Raw genomic sequence first — 24,485 nt, 5'->3', positions numbered from 1 at the left:
CATGGAGAATGCATTACAGCCTGGTTAGAGAAGAGTCATTATATTGTTGCCCTGTTTGCCGGTAAAAGATGCCAACTGCTGATGAATTAGACTCCTAACAAGTAACAGCTAGTTAGCTTCATGTTTTTATTTTCTTCTTCTTCTACAATATAGAATGAAGAAAAAAGCATTAGTTGGATTGTCTTTATTTGAAACTACAAACAATATGAGAAAAAGACCCAACTTGTATCCATATTTAATTCAATATAACTCCTACTTGGACCCTCAATTCGTTCCCATTTTTTCTACTGTTTGCTTGACAACTTCAAACACGTGATGCTTGAGATTAGGCTTGACAAAATTTTATGGCTGAAGTTTAGGAAAATATGGATGAATTTCAGGCAAATTCATTGGATAAAAAAATTAAGGTGCAAAATGTATAGAATTTTTCCCAGTATATATAGGAAAGATTTAAAATTCCAATAATCTATATATATAAAATAGGAGAGGTACAAGCAATGTGATTAAGCCAAGTGACAAGCTAATAATAAGCCACTTGGCAATTTTAAGACAATGTCTACTACTATGTAATAAAAATTAATTTGAATTAAAGAATAAGTTTTTTGAATTTATATTTTTTATATAGTAAAGTGGTTAAATTTGAATTAAAATTGTATCCCATATTTTAAATTTGGTGTATGTTTTTAAAATTTGAATCAGAGGATAAGATTTCTTAAAATTTGAATCGGAGGATAAGATTTCTTTTGAATTTGAGCTGAAAATATCTTTCGAAATCTACATGGTTTGAAGTCAAAGATAGTTATCTTTTAAAAACAAATCAAATGATTGTCCTTCATAAATTAAGAAGCAGTCAGATTTCCAAAAAGAAAAAAACATGAAGCACTTCAAATCAATTTTTGTATGTCGATTTTTCACGTCTAGGCTATACTTCTTTTTCGTTTTCTTTTTCCTCTGAGCTTAGTTAACTAGCAGAAGCAAATAGACTTTTTTGAAAGGAATATTTATAACGTTAATAAATAAAGTTTTTGATTGCATCAATGCATTTTTAGAATTTCAATTGAAAGATTAAATCTTTGAAACTAAAAGTTAAAATACTAATATCCTTGGACCTCATTTGAGATTTATCAGTGTATAAATTTGATTCGAAGCTGTATATCTTTTATTTATCTAATATAGTGATCTTTTGTTACAGTGGTTGGGGAGGGAGTTGTGTACACTAAAGGGTTGAACGAGACACGAAGTCTAAAGTGAAAACAACAATCCTATAGTAATGTGTGTTGATAAGTTTTTATATGGAAATTAAATGGTTAAAAATATTCTAAAGATAAGTATTAAAATTTATTGTGTATCACCAAAGTAATACATATAAAATTTATAATTAGTGAAGTAAGCTCTTGGTAATTTGAAAGGAATATTTATAACATTAAGAAATAAAGTTTTTGAATACATCAATGTATTTTTTGAATTTCAATTGAAAGGTTAAATTTTTGAAATTTGAAAACAAATTGTGAAAGATAAAGTTTTTGAATCAAATTTGTAGGGAGATAAAGATAACTTGAGGATATCGATACGATTGAATCTGACGTTTCCTCTATATAATTATATTTGTATATTAATTGCCTTCTCTTCAATCTTTGAATTCCACTTTCTCCGTGTGACTTTTAATGATGCAGAACTATTTTTTTTTTTTTACATATATAAAATGTATTGCAATTATATGCCTATGGAGATATATATTTACAGAACTACAATCACAAATAGAGAATCATCAAAATATTAATGAGGTTTCATATCCCAGAATGGCACTGTTTGTTTACTATCTGTAATTTATTAAATTTAACAAATTTGAAACCTAATCTGGTATATATATTCCCTTCATTTATTACTTCTCCTCTCGCTTTTTCCTTTTCATTTTTTTTTTTGTGTTAAGGAAGGAGGTACGTATAAGACAGGGTTGAGCGAGAAAATATAAAACCTAAAGTAAAACAACAATCCTAGAGTGGAGTCTATTGATAAGTTTTTGTACGGAAACTAAAAGTTAAAAGATTAATATCCTTGGACCTTATTTTAGATTTGTTAGCGTATAAATTTGACTCGAAGTTGTATATCTTTTATATATCTGATATTGTGATCTTTTGTTACGGTGGTTGGGAAGGGAGTTGTGTATACTAAAGGGTTGAACGAGACATGAAGCCTCAAGTGAAACAACAATCCTATAGTAAAGTGTGTTGATAAGTTTTTGAGTGGAAATTAAATGGTTAAAAGGTTAATATATCCTTGGACCTCATTTGAGGTTTGTTAGCGTATAAGTTTGACTCGAAGTTGCATATCTTTTATATATATGATATTGTGATCTTTTGTTGATATTATCAATTCTCCATGATTTTTTTCTCTAATTTACCATATTAACACCAATAGTAGAAAATAAGCATTATTATTGACGGTATATAGATGGTAAGTTAAACAGTTAAAGAACGCTAAAAAATTCATTATATCTTTCAACGTATGAGATTGATATAGATGCTATCTGTTTGCTCATATATAAAGATTATCATTAACATCTATAATATTTAGATTAACAAGTACAGTGGTAATTATTTAAGAAAATAGTAGGACCATTAGCTTGATTTATACTTTAAAGTTTCCCATATTGGATGAGTTATTTCTATTTGTGGTAGAATAAGGATTATTTTATTTGACTCCACCCATTACTGTAGAAGCACTGCTAAAATAAAATTTTATTTTTTGTTTCGGTGTATTTGTTTTCTATACTAATTAATTGTATAGCTATATAAGCGCATGTATGTCTTTTTTTCTTCATTACTATTTTATATAAGCTTTTCTTTTTAAAATGGTCGTATTTGTTTTGATTAATATGACATGATTTAATAAAGAAATTAAACAAAGACAAAATTTGATGCAATTGAAACCTATATGTTTTTGAACGCACACGAAGTATGTATGATTTTTTTTTTTTTTTTTTTTTGTAATGATGGTATTTTTTGATTAAAAAATATATATTGCACATATGAATATTGTGTGGATTCGCAATCAAAGTCAAATTTGGGGAAGTGATACAAGTTAGAATCCACTACTTGGTTCATTGTTGTAAGAGAATAAATGAAATAGTATTGGAACGTTGAGAGATCATGCAAATTGGATTTTGGGGGGAGGGGGGGGGGGGGAGGGGGAGGAGATTATATAATGTTATTTTGGGAAAATGGTTTTGAAAAAAAAAAAAAAAAAAAAAAATGAAAACGGGGGAATGAGTTGTTGTTTATACTTCACTCAAAATTTTTGCCTTAGTACTTTTAACATGTAACTTCTCGAGTGTAAAGTTTATTAGCATTTGAAATAAAAAAATATTTTAAACTACAGAGTATATTATAATAAGAAAATTATATTATGAATAAGACCTTATAACAAAAGACTGAATAAATATAACCAAAATTAAAAATATCAGATATAAATAAATCCTATACTACATTAAAAAATTGAATATATAAACTAATTTCTCATATGGATAACTCTAAAACATAGCATTCATAAGTTCTTTTGCTTTCAAAATCACATTTAGAGTGAGTTACTAATTATAGTTGTGTCAAATAAATCTTTTCTTTTGTAATGGTATGACTTTTATATGTCATAGACTTATATATATGAACAAAGTTAATCCTAATAAGATTTGAATTTTTGTTAAATTAATGTAATCTGATGTGTTCAAATAAGTAAAATTAGAATTTAGTATTTTAAAAATTTATTTAAATATATCAATGATAAATAAGGATTTTTAGCTATATCAAATAAATAAGATAATAAATTTTTTATGATTAGTTTCGTTTGATACCACACAAGCCGCGCGAAGAATAATAGTTGTATAAATTGGAAGAGAAATTACGAAGATTTACTTACCCTTTCTGTTTAGGATTAGGATTACCTTTCCTTTCCGTTGTAGGATTCCTTGCATGCTTTCCTTTCCTTTCCTTTGTAGGACTACTTGTAAACTTTATAGGAGTATAATATAAAGCCAAACCTACCAATTCATTCTCTTCTCATCATGGCACCATCAACCAGCAGCACAAAACGGCTACAGGGTTTTGGGGATGGAGGAGCAGTCCCTGAACTCCATTATTCACGGTATCCTCTTGATATGGGCAGAAAAATAGATGGACGAAATACTTTGCCTGTTACTGTGGATGAATACGGTGAAGTGAGGTACGATGCAATTGTGAGGCACGGTGAAAAAGCTAAGAAAATTGTTTATTGTCAGTACAAGAATCTCGTCCCGAAGTTTGTGAAAGACAATGACAAGGACCATGACGAAGATTGGGACGTGGAAGAGAAGCAGAAACTAATCGAGGAGACTACTCGAAAGACCAAGGCTGCCCTTCAGAAGATCATAGAAGTTGATATACAATCTCAAGAATCCAAGTTCATTAAGTACAAGCCTTGTCAGCAGTACAATTCAGGCGTGAAGAAGAGGATTATTAGGATGGTGGAGAAGGCAGTGGACCCTATCGAGCCACCTAAGTTCAAGCACAAGAAGGTCCCTAGGGCTTCGGGTTCACCACCCGTACCCGTTTTACATTCACCTCCTCGTCCTGTTACGTTGAAGGACCAACAGGATTGGAAGATTCCGCGTTGTATATCAAACTGGAAGAACCCTAATGGCTACACAATCCCACTTGATAAGCGTCTTGCTGCTGATGGAAGGGGACTTCAGGAGGTCCGGGTCAATGATAATTTGGCAAAACTTTCAGAAGTTCTGTATGTTGTAGACGAGAAAGCTAAAGTAGCGGTTGCAATGCGGTCAAAGGTTCAGAAGGAGATGATGATGAAAGAGAAGGAAAAGAAAGAGATGGAACTTCTGGAGTTGGCCCGCAAGGCAAGATCTGAGAGAGCTGCAGGTCCCATGAATGAGAGTCGATTACAGAGAGAAAAGATACGTGAGGAGCGACGTGGGAAGAGGAGATTGGAAGCAGCAAAAGATGCTGCAGCAATGGGTGGTAAGAAGAGAAAGATCACGAGAGATGGAGACCGTGATATCAGCGAAAAGTTGGCTCTTGGGATGGCTTCTACATCAAGAGGAGGAGAGATTATGATGTATGACCAGAGATTGTTCAACCAGGAGAAAGGGATGGATTCTGGATTTGCCACTGATGATGCCTATAATATCTATGATAAAGGTCTATTTCCTGCTCAGCCAACTGTGTCTACTCTGTACAGACCAAAGAAAGATGTTGATTCTGATATGTATGGAGGTGCTGATGAGCAGCAACTGGAGAAGATCATCAAGACTGACGGTTTTAAGCCTGACAAGGCATTTGTTGGAACATCAACTGAGAGGGCTGGTCCAAGAGATGATCCATTTGGTTTGGACAAGCTCTGGACAGAGGTTAAGAACAATATGGCAAATGATGGTAGTAGTGGCACCATGTAGGCACATAAATCTCCCTAAGTGACCACCCTATAGCCTATGTGGCTCCTATAGTCTCAATCTTCATGCAGTTGTAACAGATCTCCATTGTTGCAGCTTTAGAAGTGGTCAGGTCATTTCTCTCAATATTCATGCTGTTATAAGTTATAACATCTTCTAATTATATTGCTTTAAAATTTTGTTATGTTTTTGAAGAATTTTTGCAGCAGCGCAACAAGCTTTACAACATGAGCATCATGGACATATGCGTTCATTTCGTCAGTAATGTCATTTTTTTTTTTTTTTTTACATCTATGGCACCGCTTTACTCAAAGTGCATCCGGCCCTGACAATCGAAAACCTCAGGTTTCTTGCCAAACTTGTGGAAATTAATGGGGATTTCTGATAATCCTCCCGAACTCAATGAAAAATCTGACCAAACGAATATGGCAACAAAATCAATAAAAACGAAAATCACGTCTGGAGAAATCCATATGAAAAGATGAAGTTCAAGAAGAAAGACCAAGGTAAAAGGTAATTGAGAAAGTTAAATGTCTACTGTGGTCTCTGCATATTAGCATTAAATTAGGTGAAAAAACTGGGAAAAAGTTGCTGAGCTTTCCTTGTTTAAAGTTGTGATTTTCAATCTTGTATTTTTAGGTGCATCTTTATTCTATAAACTGAGTTGTAATAACATTTTGTTTTGTGGAATAAAACAATTGTCTAATAGAGACTAGGATTGTTTTTGTGATCAGTGACAAAGGTAGAATTTTGGAGCCTGTAGATAGGACAAAAGGAAGGTCAAGAAGCCACAGTCCAAGACCAAGGTAAGAGCTTATTTATTTAACTAGTTTGTGGCCACGTGGGTTGCACGTGTATCCCTATCTCGTGTGTAAAATTGATTTAAAATGACATAAATAAAACGAAAAAAGTGAAAGCTAAAATGATGAATTTTGTAAGCGATATGACGTTGAACTAAAATTGGTTGAATACATATGTATGTTTTGTGATTAAGTTATTTTGATGCTATAAGGTGCAAATATGTGAGATGATTATAACTGCCCTAATTTTTCTATATAAATGTTGTTCTTGGTGAATCTATCTGCATCTATTCAAAATAAAATTTAGAGACACAAAAGGTTTTTGTTGACAATAAAATTCAAAAGAGAATCTGTCCTTCAAAGAAAAATAATGACTAATGCACATATATGCAAGTCGTCATTTAAAAGTAGATGTAATTCCTTGAAAGACCAACATGCTATTAATCCACACAATTCATGTCTTTTCATCTTCTATTTCACTTCAAGAAACTCATTTACATTAGACTTCATATTGTATAAGGAGTTCCACTTCCAGGTTTCAGAACAAAACAATTCAAAAAAGAAGAGAACTACTTCGATTGAAAATCATATTATTAGCCAAAAATAAAATAGAAATGAATCACCAATCTAAGAAATGGAGAAGAACAAAGCATTTGGAAACAACTATTATCAGGCAAAAATAACACATCAATATATTACCAAAAATAAAAAATATAGGGTAAATAGGATTATATTCAAAGTAACAATAAATTCTAAGGCCAAAAAATTACAAGAAATAAGGAGTCCGGAACCAAAATGACCCAAAAAAGACCATTTGAACCAAAATATCCTAACAACAAAAAAAAAGTTACCATAGTACCTTTAACCCAGTAATTTACTGCGTTAAAGGACTTAACCGTATGACTAGGGCTGTATTGGTTCGGATTTTTCAAATACCAAACCAAACCAATTGCGTCGGGTTTCTAAATTTATAAATCAAACGAAACCAATAAAATTCGGGTTTTTCAACTTCAAGTTTTCTCATTATTTGGTTTTTTCGAGTTTTTTGGGTTTTTTTTCGGAAAAAGTCTTTATACAAAATATATGACTTTTACTTCAAATATTTCTTTAGTCCTAATAAGATACAACTATATAACTAAGGTGTTTCTTAAGAAAATAACACAAAATGTGAAATGGGTGATGACATCGTATTAAAATATTCAACAAAAAAGATAATAAAATCGGTTAAATTAAGCATTGCTAATTAATAAGCCATAAAGAAAACGACTTTAATCTAAATACTAAGTTATGCTAAAATAAGTACGGCTAATAAGTATTAATTACATGACAAAGAAAAAAATTAAGCTATGTATTTTTACGCACTAAACCAATTATGCAAAACTAAAGAATAGATATCCAGCATTATTGTCATTCCTAGTGTTAGAATTGAATTTCTTTTGTTAGCATTAGTGTTGAGTTGGTTTTGATTTGGACTTTATTTGAGTTACTAACATCCATGGGATATAAAACTGATTGACATTCAAAATTCTAAGTTCAAGCTTAAAATAATATGAGAAAAGACCACAAAACTACAAAAAAATTTAAGAAATATTTACAAATAAATATTTTTATGTATAAAATATTTTAAAAATCGAATACATGTAATGTCGGGTCGGTTTGGTTTGGTTTGACTTTTTTTAGCTAAAACCAAATCAAACCAATTATGGTCGGTTTTTTTTTCAACACCAAACCACTAGTTGGGTTTTTTTCTCGGTTTGACTCGGTTTGGTGCGGTTTGTCGATTTGCTTTGTACACCCCTAACCGTAACGGCACGGTTAAGTCCTTTAACGCAGTAATTTACTGCGTTAAAGGAGTCTCCTTTTTTTTTTTCCTTTTTCTTTTTACATTTTCATACTTTTTTACATACTTTAGCCATAGATTTATCATGTTTTGGGACTCCGAAACTTCAATATTTTATATAGAACCCTACTTATTTTTGTGCGATTAATAAGGTAGGCTTAATACATCAAGGATAAGCTAAACTTCGGATTGTCATTTTAGTGGTTGAAAAGTGCTCGAAGTCCATTTTTGTTTGAAGACTTGTTATCATTAGCTTTAAGTTATTTATGTTTTAGGGTTTAGATTTAAGCGTGTTATTTTTTAGTCAAAATTGCATCATTCATACCAATCTCAAAATAATTAAATTGCATCATTCTTAACAATATGAAAATACTTAAACTTGTTCATTAATTTGGAACCCAAACTTGTTAAAATACAATCATCAAAGAAAGAAAAAACTTAAAATACATGAGCCTACACATGCCCTTGAGTTGATCTTCCGCTAAACATACTAATATTCTTCAAATTAACAACATCATCATAAATTAAACATAAAACTAAAATCACAATATTCTTAATCATCATCAGAATTGAAGTCTTCAATATCGTCCTCAGTTGAATATCTTGGGTTTCTTAAGACAGATCTTCTTTCTGTAGATGTTAGTTCCCTACCGGTTGATGATGCTTGTTCTTCGGCCAACTTTAGCATGTAAAATCTACAATGTCTTGCTAGCATTCTGTTGTTTTCTTTTCTAATCCTTTGTATGGCAAGCTCGCAAGGGTGCTCACCTACTCGAGGCATAGTCATTGAGAACCTTGTTGGGATTTGAGCGTTGAGATTTTCCAAGTCACGAACAAGACGTTGTTATTCGGCGTACCGATATTATTGTGATTTACGTCGCGAATGGACATATCGATTCCGGACTCAGAAATAAGCACAGAAAGAAAAGATTTCGAAGGAACTGACCTGGCATCAAAGGAATGACAATGAATAGCACATAAAACTCTGGTTTAATACACTGACACTAAGAAAAAAAGTAACAAAATTATACTTATATTTTCCATCAGAATTCCTCCAACTAAGTATGCATTAGGTGGTGTTTTCGGTTGATACCTAAAATTTTTCTACCAATATATAACCTTCCAAGAGAAACATAGCAATCTGCCAATCATATCTGCTGCTTTAATGCTAGCAATATTAAACATATAAAAAATATGGAGATGAAAGGGATGGGAGTTACACTATTAACATATCTAATTTGCAGTTGTTTGATCAAAACTACATAAGACACTATTGGAAGTCGTTACTCTTCGCCACTTGATGTTCCTTTGATATACATATTGAGATGTTTTTATGAATAGAATTGAATCAGTGTTATATGCAATTGAAGAAATCGAAGAGTCATTGTACCACTATCATTTTTCTTAGGCTAATTAATAAGATTTTTCACTATACTGATAAAATTTTGTATTAACTGGAAAAAGTATACACTAAAGAATTACATTAATATCATTATTAAGTGTATTAATTAGTCCATTGAAACAGAAGTAGAATTTTGAATTTAAAAAAATTAAAAATAATCAGAAAGAGATAAGTGGGTATTTGGTTTGGTCGATCTTGTAAACCTACAAAATTGATGGAACAATAAAAGTAATCATCCGTGGAAGATAAAGAAACAAACAATTAAGGCTGGATAATTAAGATAATTGAACTTAGAAAACTGATGGAACAAAAGTAATAAAATTAATCAGGCTGCTGGACTTCTTATTCACTCAGTAATTTAAATATTACTATTAAATTAGATCTTTAATCAGGTTACCTTTATGTAATTAAAATATTACTATTTAATTAAATATTTTATTACATTCGGATTTACTGTAGGGGTAAAATTATAATCTAACTTTAAAGTAAGAGCTTCTCACTTTTAGTATAATATGATTATGCCACTTAACGTGCTATCGTGGATGTTAGGATTTACATTAGAATATAATTGTTTGTGTTAATGTAACCTTGGTCGTTGTCTGTCGATTGGTCGTTGTCTGTCGATTGGTCGTTGTCAAACATTGGGGATATTTCTTAGGAAAAACTACCTATATATACATGTTAAGGAGAAATATTTACGAAACGTGACGATAGTTTTCCTTATTTACAAAACATAACGATATATTACGAAACATGACGGATTTTCATATATTTTCGATTTTTTTTCCCAGAATATATATATATATATATTTTTTAAAAATATTTTAATTTTTTTTAAATATTTTAATTTTTTTAAAAAACAATATATATATATATATATATATATATATATATATATATATATATATATATATATATATATATATATATATATATATATATATATATATATATATAAATAATTTTTATATTTTTTTAAAAAGGCTTAAAAAATTACCTCAAATTTTTGTGTATGAAGCCGTATGAAATGTATATGTGAGCAAAATTTTTAATATAATTTTATACGCAAAATTGTGAGCGAAAACTTTCAGCCTTGAATATTTTATGAAAGTTGGTACGTTGTAGTTGTATTAATTTTCCAGAAACCTAATATGAACTTTATATACAAAAAATGTGAATGAAATTCTAAGTCTTGAGCGAGATATACACATTTCATACCATTCTCACGCATAAAATTTTGAGCGTAATGTTTAAGCCTTGATCGAGATATATACATTTCATACGTTCTTCATACATAAAATTTGAGTGAAATTTTTAAGCCTTGAGCCAGATATACACATTTCATACACAAAAATTTGAGCGATTATTTTAAGTCTTGAATGTTGTATCAAAGTTGTATACAATGTTGTTGTAGTTGTATTAATTTTACAGAAATCTAACATGAACTTTATACACGAAAATGTGAGCGAAATTTTAAGACTTGAGCGAGATACAAATTTCATACTATTTTCATACACACAATTTTGAGCGGATTTTTTAAGCCTTGAACGAGATATACACATTTCATACATTTTTCATACCGTTTTCATACACTAAATTTTGAGCGAACTTTTGAAGCCTTGAGCGAGATATATACATTTCATACAACTTTCATACCTAAATTTTTGAGCGAAAAAAAAAATTAAAAAATATTTTCAAAAAAAATAAAAAAAAAAAAGTAATTTTTTTAAAAATAATTTTTTTTTAAAGCATTTTTTGTAAAGGGTTTGTAATGTTATGTTTTGTAAATATAAAACTATCGTCACGTTTTGTAAATATTTCTCCTTAAGATGCATATATATGTAGTTGTCCCTATTTCTTATAGGGAAATTTAGGGGAGTTCATGGGTCCTTTTGGGTTGATTTTGGATTAAAACCAAAACCAAACTATTCTAGTCGGTTTTTAAATACTTAAAACCAAACCAAACTAAATATAATATATATCCATCGGTTTGGTTATAGTCGGTTTCGTTCGGTTAGGGTTGGTTTTCGGTTTTTAGAAAACTAACGTTATTTCCCTCTTTCATGTTTTTCTTCTTCTTCTTGCGATTAGGAGATAATTTTCTATCCTTTTCCAATTTATAATTCGTTATTACCCTTTTATTGTGGTAGCTATAATATTCTCGGATTATGAAAGAAATATCTTAGGATTTATAAGTTTAATTAAGTGGATAAAGTTTATAAGAAATACAAAAAATAAATATAGGTAAATTTCATAATTGTTTCTTTCAACAAAAGAGTTTGAATTCATGGATTTGTTTATGGAAATGGGGTTAAGGTATAAAGTTCAATAGCCTATTAGAGATAAATAATTTTTTACTGAAAAAGTATTTATAAAAATTAATGTATTTTATATATACAAATAATAAAAACTATGTATAAATTTGTCGGTTTGGTTCAGTTTTTTCTTCGGTTCACTTTTCGTAAAACCAAAACCAAACAAAATATTATTGGTTTTTAAAAATTTAAAACCAAATCAAACCCAACCCAAATAAATATCGGTTTCTTTAATCCGTTTGATTCGATTTTTAGTTTGGATTGGTTTTTAACCAAACCGTAAACACACATGGGAATTTGTTATCATGCATTCTTTCTACATCAAGGGCAATGTGTTTAAAAATGAAAAGGAAAAAGAAGCAACAAGGTCCATGGGACTTGAATCGAAAAGTGAGAAGTGAAGTGCACCACTTCTTTCAAGTAAAGCAAACAATTTATTTTTCTTTGAAGCATACAATCTATAAAAAAACAAAAAATGCCATACATGAATTTAGTATTATACCAATAATCAAATTACATTTCAGCATCCAATACACACCAAAATTTATCCAACTCCAAAGTCGCGATTCAGAAAACGTTTTTACCCTGTGAAAAAAAAAGATTCAAAACCCGTTGCTTTTCTTTTGATCACTTTGCACGCCATTATTTGAAGCGATAACCGTTGTTTCGCCTCGCAATTAATAACAACGGTCAAGAGAAACGATCTTGAAGGTTCTCTATTAGACGAGACTTAGAGGCAATAATTATTGAAGCTTCTCCTTCATACAAATACAATGTACAGCAATATATATAATACAAGTAAGAGGAGGAGTTCTAGGTGAAACCAACTCCTAGAAAGTAGTTACAAAGGAGTCCTAACTACAAGAGGTTGCTGGTGATCCCTTATCGGATAGGGTAGGTCCAATACCCCCCTTGCAAACCAAAGGTGGGTCTGTCACTTTGAGTTTGTCCCGTAGAAACTGGAATCTGGCAGTAGACAGCGGCTTCGTGAGTATATCAGCTACCTGATCTTTAGAGGAAAGAAACTGAATCAGTAAGTCACGTCTGGCAACTTTGTCGCGGACAAAATGAAAGTCGATCTCGACATGCTTGGTGCGAGAGTGAAAAATCGGATTAATAGATAGATATGCAGCACCTATGTTATCGCACCAGAGAATAGGAGCACGAGGCAGTTGAAGTCCAAGCTCAAACATCAGTGATTGAGTCCATGTTAATTCAGCAGCAGCATCTGCCAATGCTTTGTACTCGGACTCTGTTGACGAACGTGCCACTGTCCGTTGTTTCTTGAGGACCAGGAGATTAAATTTGGACTGAAGAATATTGCATAGCCTCCTGTGGACTTCCGATCATCAATGCTACCAGCCCAGTCGGAGTCAGTGAAAGCCTGTAACTGAAGAGTGGAAGCTTTCGAAATAAAAAATGCCATAGACTTGGTGTGTTGAAGATACCGAAGGATTCGTTTCACCGTAACCCACTGATTTATCGAAGGATGACGCATGAACTGACACATTTTGTTCACTACAAAGGAGATGTCCGGTCTCGTAAGTGTGAGATATTGAAGAGCACCAACAATTTGTCTGTAAAGACTCGGATCATCAAAGTCGGGGCTATCACCCTTATGAAGCTTCACAGTAGTTGCCATAGGAGAGCTCAGTGGTTTGCAATTAGGCATACCAGCTCTAGTGAGAATACCAAGAATATATTGTGATTGAGAGAGCCAGAGACCATGGCTGTTACGTTGCACCTGAACACCAAGAAAATATTGAAGCGGACCGAGATCTCGTATGGAAAAGGCACTGCCAAGTGCTCGAGTAAACGAGTCAAGAAATGAAATGCTATTCCCTGTGAGTACAATATCATCTACATAGACTAATAGATAAGCGATAACATTCCCATGAGAGTAGATGAATAAAGAGACATCAGTTTTAGATGTAAAACCTACGGTGATGAGAAATTGATGAAGCTTGTTGTACCATGCTCTTGGGGCTTGTTTAAGACCATAAAGAGATTTGTGAAGCTTGCAAACGTGAGTAGGAAATTGAGGATGAACAAAACCTGGAGGTTGAGCCATGTAGACATCTTCTTGAAGCTCACTATGGAGGAAGGCATTTTGAACATCCAATTGGCGCAACGGCCAGCCATGGGTAACTGCCAATGATAGAATGATGCGGATGGTGGTGGGTTTAACAACCGGACTGAATGTTTCATGATAATCTTGGCCCTCAACCTGATGAAATCCTTTGGCAACTAAACGAGCTTTATAGCGCTCAATAGGACCAACAGAGTTCCTCTTTATGCGAAAAATCCATTTGCACCCTAATAAGTTCATGGAGGAATTAAAGGGAACCAACGACCATGTTTGATTTTTGAACAAGGCTATCATCTCGGATGACATAGCATCACGCCATTCTTTGAACCTAGAGGCCTCTGTGAAGGTGGTAGGCTCAGCGGAAGGAGGAGAAGATGTAGTAGTGGCAACTGTGCAAGCAAAATGAGAGGAAGGCTTGTGTTTGAACACAGGACGCAACTGCATAGTGTGAGATCGTTGAGGTGGTTTGGCAGATTTTGGGTTACTTTTGGTCATAAGGTGCGGAGTTGTAGGGGAAGGTTGTGTGAGAGTTGTAGAGGAACCAATAACTGGAATAGAGGGAGCAGCAGAATCTATAGGTGCAGGACTCAAATTATCAATAGGAGAGGTTGAGGGAGAGGAAGGTGAGCTTATAGGCACTAGGGAGTTACCAGACGACAGGTGAGGAGTAGGAACCTTAGGCTGTAAACATTGTGAAGGTGGTAAAGTGACCGGAGGGCGAAGCCCAGGGATGCATAGTGGTATGCGGAGGTGGTCCAAGAATAGACCTGTTGGCAAAGGGAAAGTGAGATTCGTCGAAACGAACATGTCGTGCAATATATAATCTACCGGTGGCTATGTCAAGACATCGATAACCATGATGTGATGGACTGTACCCTAAAAACACACAAGGTTGACTCCTAAAATCCATTTTGTGGCGATTGTAAGGACGGAGGTACGGGAAACAAAGACATCCAAACACTTTAAGAAAATAATAATCTGGTGGAGTGTGAAACACAACTTCAAAGGGTGATTTCCCATTATTAGTGGGCGTGGGAAGTCGATTAATCAAATAAACGGCAGTATCAAAAGCAAAGTGCCAATACTTTGAGGGAGCGTAGCTATGTGCCATGAGACTTAATCCAGTTTCAACAATGTGTCTATGTTTGCGTTCAACCTTGCCTTGTTGTTCATGAGTGTGAGGGCATGAAAGACGATGAATTATGGCTAACTTTGCACAAAGAGTCGATAAAGGACGGAACTCACCACCCCAATCGGTTTGAATGGCCATAAGTTTTGTGTTAAATTGCCTTTCAACAAGAACATGAAATTGAGAGAAAGTGGACAAGACATTAGATTTTCTAAAAAGTGGATAGCACCAAGTATAACCAGAGAAATCATCAACAAATACGAGAAGAAAACGATGACCTTGAGACGATAGAAAAGGGGAAGGTCCCCAAACATCCGCAAAAATAAGTTGCAAAAATGAAGTACTTTTATTAATACGAGACGGAAGAGACAGTTTATGGGACTTGCCAAGTTGGCAAGACGTACATAAATTATGTAATCTAAAACTAGAACTAGAAAGCTTATGCGTGGACAACACTTGACTAAGAACTTTCTGATGCGGATGACCCAATCGAAGATGCCAACAGGAGGATGAGACTTTTGCGGCTGTGAGAGCTTTAGGATGACTTGAGGACGGTGGCTTGATAGACATAGTGTAAAGTCCGCTATCACTCTGACCGGAAAGAAGCGGAATCCTGGTGTCCCGATCCTTAACAAGAAAATGAGCAGGGTGAAATTCAAAGAAAGCGTTATTATCTTTAGCAAACCTTTGAACAGAGAGAAGAGGCTTAGTTATAGAAGGAACATGAAGAATCTGATTTAAGAAAAATTTACGATTTGAAAGATTTGAGAAAGAGGCACTACCAGTACTTTGGATCGGCAAACCTTGTCCATTACCAACATGTAGTTGATCCGGACCTCTGTATTCCTCAACATGAGTAAAGCTTGATAGATCAGGTGCAACATGATGAGTAGCGCCGATATCGGGAACCGAGTTTTGTGTCAACGGAATTGGTGCCTGATGAGTGAGATGAGCCGAAGGATTTATAGTGTGATTGTAGCGCTGGAAACAAGTCGCAGCTTGGTGATTTGTACCATTAAAGATTTGACACCTGACTCATCCATCATTGTTGGTATTCCAAGATTGACCCATAGGAGAATAGTTATTGCCATAGTTAGTTCATTGATATTGATTTCGGCCACCACGACCCCTCGTCCCCTAAGCGATCTGCCGCGACCTCTTTGAGAGTAATTATTAGTGTGTCCAGGGTGTTTTCTATCACCATTGAAGGAGCATTTGAGCAACACGGGTCAGCCGGGTATGGGATGTATCGGTAGAAGTAAGTGATAGGGAGGACATGGAGGAGCCGTGGATAAACTCATGGTTCAATAGTAGGCTATGGAGCTCGAGTATGAAACTGGTTCAAGTCGCGCGATAATGCGGTAACAATATCCTTGAAATCGAGAGCGCAACCCTTTAAACACATAAATATTGAAATCGAAGCATTCAACTTGTCTCCTGCCGAGCCGCTTTAACTCATCGGACAGAAGTTTTGCCTTTTGTAGAAATTGTGAGACAGTGAGGTCATCTTGTTTGAGGTTTTGCAACTGCATATGGAGGTTAAGGACTCTAGTGTTAGAAGGAGAAGACAAGGCTGCTTCTAATGCATCCCAAATATTTTTGGATGTATTCAAGCCAATGATGATGGGTATGGTTTCTTCGGAAAGAGAAGATATGAGGAGACTCATGATTATTTGATCTTGTTGGATCCAAGTGGTATATTCTGGATTGTTTGTAACAGTTGTCGAACCTTCAATTGTAAGAGAAGAAGGTGGGCATGGCTTGGATCTATCAATGAAGCCATGAAGGTTTTGACCTCGCAAGAACGGCAACAATTGCGTTTTCCAAGAATAAGTAATTGTTGGAAGTGAGTTTACTGGAGATAAAGTGGTGTGCATGATTAAGAGGATTGGAAGAGGGAGAAGAGGACATCACAGGAACTGTTGAAGAGGGTGAAGCGCCGGAAACAGAGGACGTCGAAGAAGAGTCCAAACCGGCTTCTGATACCATATTAGACGAGACTTAGAGGGAATAATTACTGAAGCTTCTCCTTCATACAAATACAATGTACATCAATATATATAATACAAGTAAGAGGAGGAGTTCTAGGTGAAACCAACTCCTAGAAAGTAGTTACAAAGGAGTCCTAACTACAAGAGGTTGCTGGTGATCCCTTATCGGATAGGGTAGGTCCAATACTCAAAAAACAGGTTACCATTGTCTTTAGTTGGGGTGGACAGAGAGCTTTGTAGGAGGGGAACAAAAGTGTAGATCCTTTTCGGTATCTGGTAAGTAAGTATAACACTAGTGGACGGAAAAAAGAAAAAAAAAGTATAACACTAGTGGAAGTTGAAGCAGAGGGTTTGATAACCTTCCCCGATTCTTTTTTTCTTTTCTTTTATAAACCCTTTCAAAATTGGACTGAAATAAGGAAAGGTATACCTATGGTTTTACTTGTCAGTACTAATCAACTAGGGAGCCGTTTGGACATGATTTGAAATCATGTTTAGACATGCAATTTGGATTTCTTAAATTGTAGTATTTTTTCTTATAGACATAAAAACCTCACAAGTTGTGAAAACTATCAAAACTTTCCCAATTCTTATACAATCTTACCAAATGAGCAAGTCATAGTTCATAACAAAATAATACGCTACTAAAAGGCCTTTCTAAAAAATACAATATCAATTGATCAAACTTGGATTGAAATAAGGAAAGGTATACCTATGGTTTTACTTGTCAGTACTAATCAACTAGGGAGCCGTTTGGACATGATTTGAAATCATGATTTAAAACCATGAGATGAAATCATGTTTGGAACATGCAATTTGAATCTTAAGTTGTATTTTTTCTTATAGACATAAAAACCGCACAAGTTGTGAAAACTATCAAAACCTTCCCAATTCTTATACAATCTTACCAAATGAGCAGGTCATAGTTCATAACAAAATTAATACGCTACTAGAAGGCCTTTCTAAAAAATACAATATCAATTTATCAAACTTTAGTTCAATAAAAAAAAAAAATTTAACATGAATAGTAATGTAACTACTCTTTAATATAATCCTCCCACATGGTACGAACATCAATAACGGTTGGTTGAAGTTAATAAGGTTGGTAAATGGTTGGTGGAGTAATTGCTAAAGATATCTACCAACTTATGAGTCTTTTTTTTTTTACAAAATATAAACTTACGGGTCAAGTTTTTACATTTAAAATTTTTGAAATCATAATTTGAAATCACAAATCATGGCTTTTTGGATGATTTGGGATTTCATCTCATGAGATGAAATCGCATGTCCAAACGTTGATTTCATCTCATGACTTGAAATCATAACATGAAATCGCATGTCCAAACGCATACTAGGAGTAGAATGTCAGAATACTCCAACCTTATGGAAGTAAACATACAAGTTCCTCTTTCGTGAGCCTTCCCTCTGTGGAATTAAACACAGCTTAAGTCATTCAGAGATGTAGTTTTCCCCCAATTTCTCATAATATTATACTGTTGGCAAATATTTCCTATATTCAGTTTTACAATTTTTGATTTCTAACTGATTTTGATATTAAAACAGTTGCCCGAAATCTTCTTCTGTAACTCAAATGTGCAGGATTTACTAGTAGAAAATTCTACTACCTGTTTGAGAGATGCTATTTTGGATCTCACGACCCTTTGCAATCAAAATATGTAAAAAAATGTTGTTGAATTGGTTTTCTTGAAATTCCCTGTTCTTTCCATCTTAATGAAATGTAGATGATCTGGAGTAAGGAATGGAAGGGAAATGGTGATGCTTAGCCTAAGTTGACAAACCTGAGTGGTTGGATTTTTCTATTTGAATTTTCAGAGAATTTGTTCTGAATTCTAAGTAAACTATCTTGGGCTATAACTTCAAAACCTATTATGGGTGTGGAATGTGGTGATCCCATCAAGGCATAATTAAATTTGAGCTTCTGTGGATAAGCATTTTTTAGTGTTAGAATGGATACTGGTGTTAAAATGAATAATCTCTTAACTCTTCCTTGTCCTCCCTTCGTTGATATTCTTATGCTATCACCCATTTTCTCTCTAAAACAAGGTGGAAGTGGTCTCAGAATCTTGCTTCCCCTTTTGTGTTGTACTTGAGTTAAATGATTGACATTTTGCGTTGAGCTAAGAGATGTTGAAGAGTTGTATCCACAATCTGAACTTCACGTTTTTTTAATTTATTTTAGGCATCGAGATCATTATAGGGACAGGGATTCTAAAAGGACAAGCCAAAGTAGAAGTAGGGGGAGGTATGACCGTGATGAAGTAGGGGGAGGTATGATCGTGATCAGTACCGTGGGAGAGACAAAGATTACCGTCATCAGAGCAGAATCCGCAGCCCTGATTACCACAAAGGTCGTGGGAGAAGAAAATATGATGAGAGGCACAGCCGAAGCCGGTCTCATGGAAGGTAGAATTTTTTTTGGTTAATATTTTGCTTCTAATCTCTCTCTTCCCCATGGAAAACTATTTTCATAAGCTTTGTCTAACATTTCATTTTATATTTAAGTGCCTCCCCTGCTCGCCGAAGCCCCTCCCGTGCTGGCCGTAGCCCCTACCCCGCTCGCCGTAGCCCCGTTCCTCGAAGGAGCCCCTCTCCATGTAGAACAACCCCTTCTAGAGATGCTAGTCCAGATGGACGTAATCACAAGGGCCGAGACCAGTCTCCTACTCCAAAGAGTATCTCATCGCGGGTTAGATGTGCTGGTTCTCGTAGCCCCTTGCCGCATTCTGATGCTGATGTAAGTTGTGGCCGTCATACGTTGTTTTGTTATCGTATAAACTTGATGAAAAAGTATTATTTTGCTTTTTCAGGATTAAGAAGAAATGGAGGAGGCCACGGTTGTAATCTGGCTTTGGTTGATGCTGCGTATCAGGACAGTCCCAAATGAATGATCCTTTCATCTGTATTCTGCTTGCTAGAACTGATTGGCCCGACTTACTTATAAGGTTTAACTCCTTTTGTTGTACTTAATCCATCCCAGAATTTCTTTTGATGTTGCCTCTGCATTCTGGTATTACAGATTGGTGTTGTGATATTAAGATTTCTACTTTTGGTTTATAATTACGCTTCTGTAGACTTTCTTTTTGGCATTATTTGATTTCTTAATTCTTTTCTAATTCAAAGTATACTTGCATGGAATATTGTGGTGGTATACCTTGTTGTAATTTACTTATGATGGGAATTATTGGTCTTCCTAGGTCTGTGAAAAGTCAGTGTGGCTGAATCACAAGACGATGCAGCAGTTGTTGATGCTATTATATTTGCTGTTGGTTGTAATTTTGTTGCTGGTCACAAACTACTGTTTGTTAGCTGAATGGCAAGGAGATGCAGCAGCTGTAGAATGTTGTTTTTAACTTCGCTAATAATAATTTGTTACTGGTGACATACTACTGTTTGTTGGTTGAATGGCAAGCGATCTTTGCCGTTGTTGCGTTTTTAGCTTTGCTGTTGTAATTTTGTTTCCAGTGAGAAATTACCATTTCTATACAAATGTTCAGGATGCTCATGATCGGTAAGGATAAGAAACTCCTGAATTACTAAAGTCACGCTAGGTTTATGCCTTTGGCCTGACAACCATTTCGTTTCTCTTAACTTCATATTCTACCTGGGAAGGTGTTAGTTGTGATCTCCTTAATGAAAGAAATCCATGCTTATATTCTCACATTTCTTATTTTCATATGGGCTAATTAGTTTACACAAAACACAGTAGAACTTTCCTATGGCAGTAGAAGGGGAATTGGGGCTTTTGATCTCTGAGGTCGTAAGTTTTAAGTACCACCACCTTTTAGGTGAGGTTATGGGATAGCTAGGGTACTGTCATTTGAACTCTGGTTGGTTGATGCAAGTAGGGGGTAAATTACTGTGTTAAGGGTGCTCTCTCCCTAGGAATTTCTACCTTTTTGCTAGATGGATATGGATTTGACTAGCTTGATAAGGAAGTTGGGAAAGGTAACAAGATATTGCTTGGGGAGCATTTGGTTTTTCCTTGTTACACAATACTTTGCAGGGTTGGCTTGTTATGTTTTTTTTTTTGGGTTAATGAGGCTGTGATGAGAAGTTCAAAAGCAAAATTATTTTGCCGATCTATGCAGTCATTCCATATCCGTGCATGTTGAAGATAGTTCTTACAAATTACTTTGCCGTGCCTGTTGCCAAAGTTCCATGTTGCAGCAGAAAGAACAATCCTTCAATTTCGTTCTGTATCGACAAACCAATGGACTGTCCTACCAAGTCAGATTTGCGGGCCATATAGTGGTGACATATTGTGATCTGACGATTATAACTCGCCAGTTGAGCGATTTCCCCGCATAAAATTCTATCGCTAAGAATATTTCATACCTGGTGTGTACAATACACCAATAAATGTGTAATGTGTTTACATATACACTTTTTTTTAACGATGATTGATTAATAATATCCCGATTGCCTTGGAGTTAAGAGGCTCTTTAAGCCTTTCATGCCCTAGTATAGTGCTCGGCTTGCCTAGCTTATAAAGCTGGCACTCGATCTTATTTTAGAGAATATGATCTCTATCTTTCAGCAACTGAGCGAATAGTTGCTTAAGAATAAGAAAGGGCTTTAGAATTGGATGTGGATGCTATGGCTTCTCGCAACTGTGGCGCCTTTGCTTCTTGCCTTATTTTACTTAGTAAAGCAACCATTCACGCCTAAACACAGATAAATACTTACCAAATTTTGCTAGAGTAGCCGATAATATGTGATTCATACGCGAGGTTAACCAGAATTTGTGTTGCTCATTATTTCAATTCCATCACTCGTCTTGATTTCCAACAGCATTCTTATTTTCTTGTAACGACATGTTTAGTCATTATAGTATTTTGACCCATTTAACCGTGTTGACCCTTTCCCCGAGTCCCGTTAGTACGACCTATGACTTAGTGAAGCCATTGGTTTGGGTCCCAAGGCGTTCGGGGATGTTTTGAGTCTCGAGTAAGGCTTAGTTTCATAGTGTTGGGGTTGACTTGGTCAACACCGGTTTAAAATGATCTCTTTTGGGAATTCTGAGATCACGGGTGCATCCGTAACGTGGTTTACAATCAAAATTCATATATGGTTTGTGTTCGGCAGGTTTCGGATGAGTTTCGAGGGCTAAACGAAGTTTTGAACAAATCAGAAATTTGGGCACCCGCCACTGAGCAGAAAGTCCGTTTTTAATGTCTTTTTTTCAAGTCTTTCCCATCATAAACCCAAAAACACTTCCTTAGAATATGAGAGGCTATTTTTCTAGGGCTAGGGTGAAGTTCCTCCTCGAAGGTAAGTGCAAACCCTTATGTGATTCATTATAATTCCTTCTTCAAATCCCATGACAAGCTTAAGCTCCATTAATGGTGGGTGGAAGATTAGTACCTAAGAATTGATGAAACCTTCAATAGTTGGAGGGTTGGGAGATAACAATGGAAAAGCATTCACAAGCACTTTGGAGTAAGATTCTAACCTACTATTCATTATTTATTTGTCGATTATCATCATCTCATAGTCATCCTACACGCTAATTGTGAAGAACTAATGGGTTAAGAACCATAGGGCTAAAAATAGAAAAGATGAATTTAGATATCTTGTGATGAATAGAATTTCATGAAATTAAGATTGAAGGTCAACTAGATGATGGGTAACATAATTATGCACTAAATTTTCCGTTTTACCCTCATGAACCCGGATTCACATTGTAGGGATATTTTGGACATTTTTCTAAAAGTATAGCAATATGGGTATCGTTGGACTCGTTTAGACTCGTAGAGTACTATTTTGACTATATTGTATCTAAATTTTCAATAAAATTATAGTTTTGCCCTTGTGGCTCTGGTTTGGCTATTTTGGATCCATTTTTGAGTTTTGGGTAAAACTATGGCAATATGGGTACCCTTAGATTCGTATTCTGACATAGAATTCATATTTGATAGACGTTAATCATTTCGAGGTTCTCCAAAGAGGAAGGAAAGGCTAAGGTTTGGCGATTCGAGACTGTTACTCGACATTCTAGATAGGTTACGGCTTACTTTAGTTAGACTTTGATTAGCGAAACATATGTATTGTGTAGAATTGACGGGAGAAAGCATGATTAGTTCTTTGGACATGGTGTTCTGGTTGGATATTAGCTAGGTTGGTATGACTTCTGATTTTGTAGGCTCGTCGCCATTACTTTATGTACTGAAATATGAGGTGTAGTTGTATTCATACTGTGGCCATTCGGGATGGATTCCTATTAGGTTGATTGTTGTTGATGGTGGCTCGTTGTCCTGTTATTGTGATTAGACTTATTACCTAAATTATCGTGTTGTACTCAATTCTCTCTTATTGTGACACATATCATCGGAGAAAGGAAGGATACTGAGTTTAGACCTGAATTGTGATTTATATATTTATGATAGTACGTAGATGAACACTTGATGTATGATTTACTGTTGATGATAATATATAGAAAAATGGAGCATCTTGGTGATACAAGACTTAGTTGGGAGGCGTACTTGTTATATGTGGAAGTAAAGAGGGACATAGACTCTTATGTTGGTTGAGACGGGTTGTATGATTCATTTCATGGTTGAGTTGATCCAAGTCTTGATATGACTTGTGGCTTTGTGACTTGTACCTTCACTGTTGCTTTATTGGTTTGCATTGATTTACCATGTTTACACTCATTTATGCATTCATACACTCATACATGATGGAAATGGTTCGTAAGACTTGTGGCATAATGCCTTGTGTTTGACATTGATATTGCTAATTGTTCATAGTCCATACATACTAATGAACTGGAATACGTTAAGACATACATTGTGATGTGAAATTAGTGAAGAAGTTAGTATAATCTTCTTGTTGAACTTGTGATACTATTTGATACATGGTACTTGATGAATTGATCATTGAGAGTGATGTGATAGTGTTACTATACATATGAAAAGGCACATTTGACCGGGGGTGAGGATGTGACCTAGTTGTGAGCTCGGGTCCGAGGTTCATTCCGAAAATGAGTGGTACATGATGTGGATCCGCGTCCGAGGTTCTTTCCGAAGCGGAGGATTTATGGCTCGGGTCCGATGAGTATCCCGAAAGAGTGGTACATGGACACCATGGGTCCCCTGCAGGTCATGACTACTGAGAAATGATATCAGTTAGCATGTGTGTACAGTTCCAGTGCATGGCATTGCATTGCATTACACGTCATCATATTTTGCATTGCACATCATTACATTTTATTCTGCATTATTATATGCTCGTTTGTTTCGGATTTTGGTATGGATGTTGAATGCCTATTGTGATATAAATATGACCATTGACTGAGTCAAATTGTGGATTAGTGACTCTACCTAGGGAAGGAACTTGGACTTGTGATTATCAGGTGAGATTATTGAAATTTGACAGACTTGTGGTTTAGAAGCTTCATCTTAGGTTGTGACTCCGTTATGGGATATTCTGTGACTTGGATTTGAGTATTAAGTGCCTATC

General features: G+C 34.8%; 2 protein-coding genes and 1 pseudogene across 2 annotated transcripts in view; 2 read left to right on the top strand and 1 right to left on the bottom strand.

The window, feature by feature from the left end:
* The window catches only part of LOC132034092 (tetratricopeptide repeat domain-containing protein PYG7, chloroplastic), a 52,955-nt gene that overhangs the window by 12,173 nt on the left and 16,297 nt on the right, over nt 1-24,485 (bottom strand). The gene's annotated exons all lie outside the window — the stretch shown is intronic.
* On the top strand, nt 4,058-5,533 carry LOC132033042 (SNW/SKI-interacting protein A-like). The gene has a single exon (XM_059422896.1). The coding sequence runs from the start codon at nt 4,058-4,060 to the stop codon at nt 5,438-5,440; it is 1,383 nt and encodes a 460-aa protein (XP_059278879.1). The 3' UTR covers nt 5,441-5,533.
* LOC132033038 (serine/arginine-rich splicing factor SC35-like) lies at nt 5,919-20,101 on the top strand (annotated as a pseudogene).

This window comes from Lycium ferocissimum, chromosome 10 (assembly GCF_029784015.1).
Source record: "Lycium ferocissimum isolate CSIRO_LF1 chromosome 10, AGI_CSIRO_Lferr_CH_V1, whole genome shotgun sequence".
Lineage (NCBI taxonomy): Eukaryota > Viridiplantae > Streptophyta > Magnoliopsida > Solanales > Solanaceae > Lycium > Lycium ferocissimum.
This window is presented reverse-complemented; position numbering and strand designations above follow the sequence as displayed.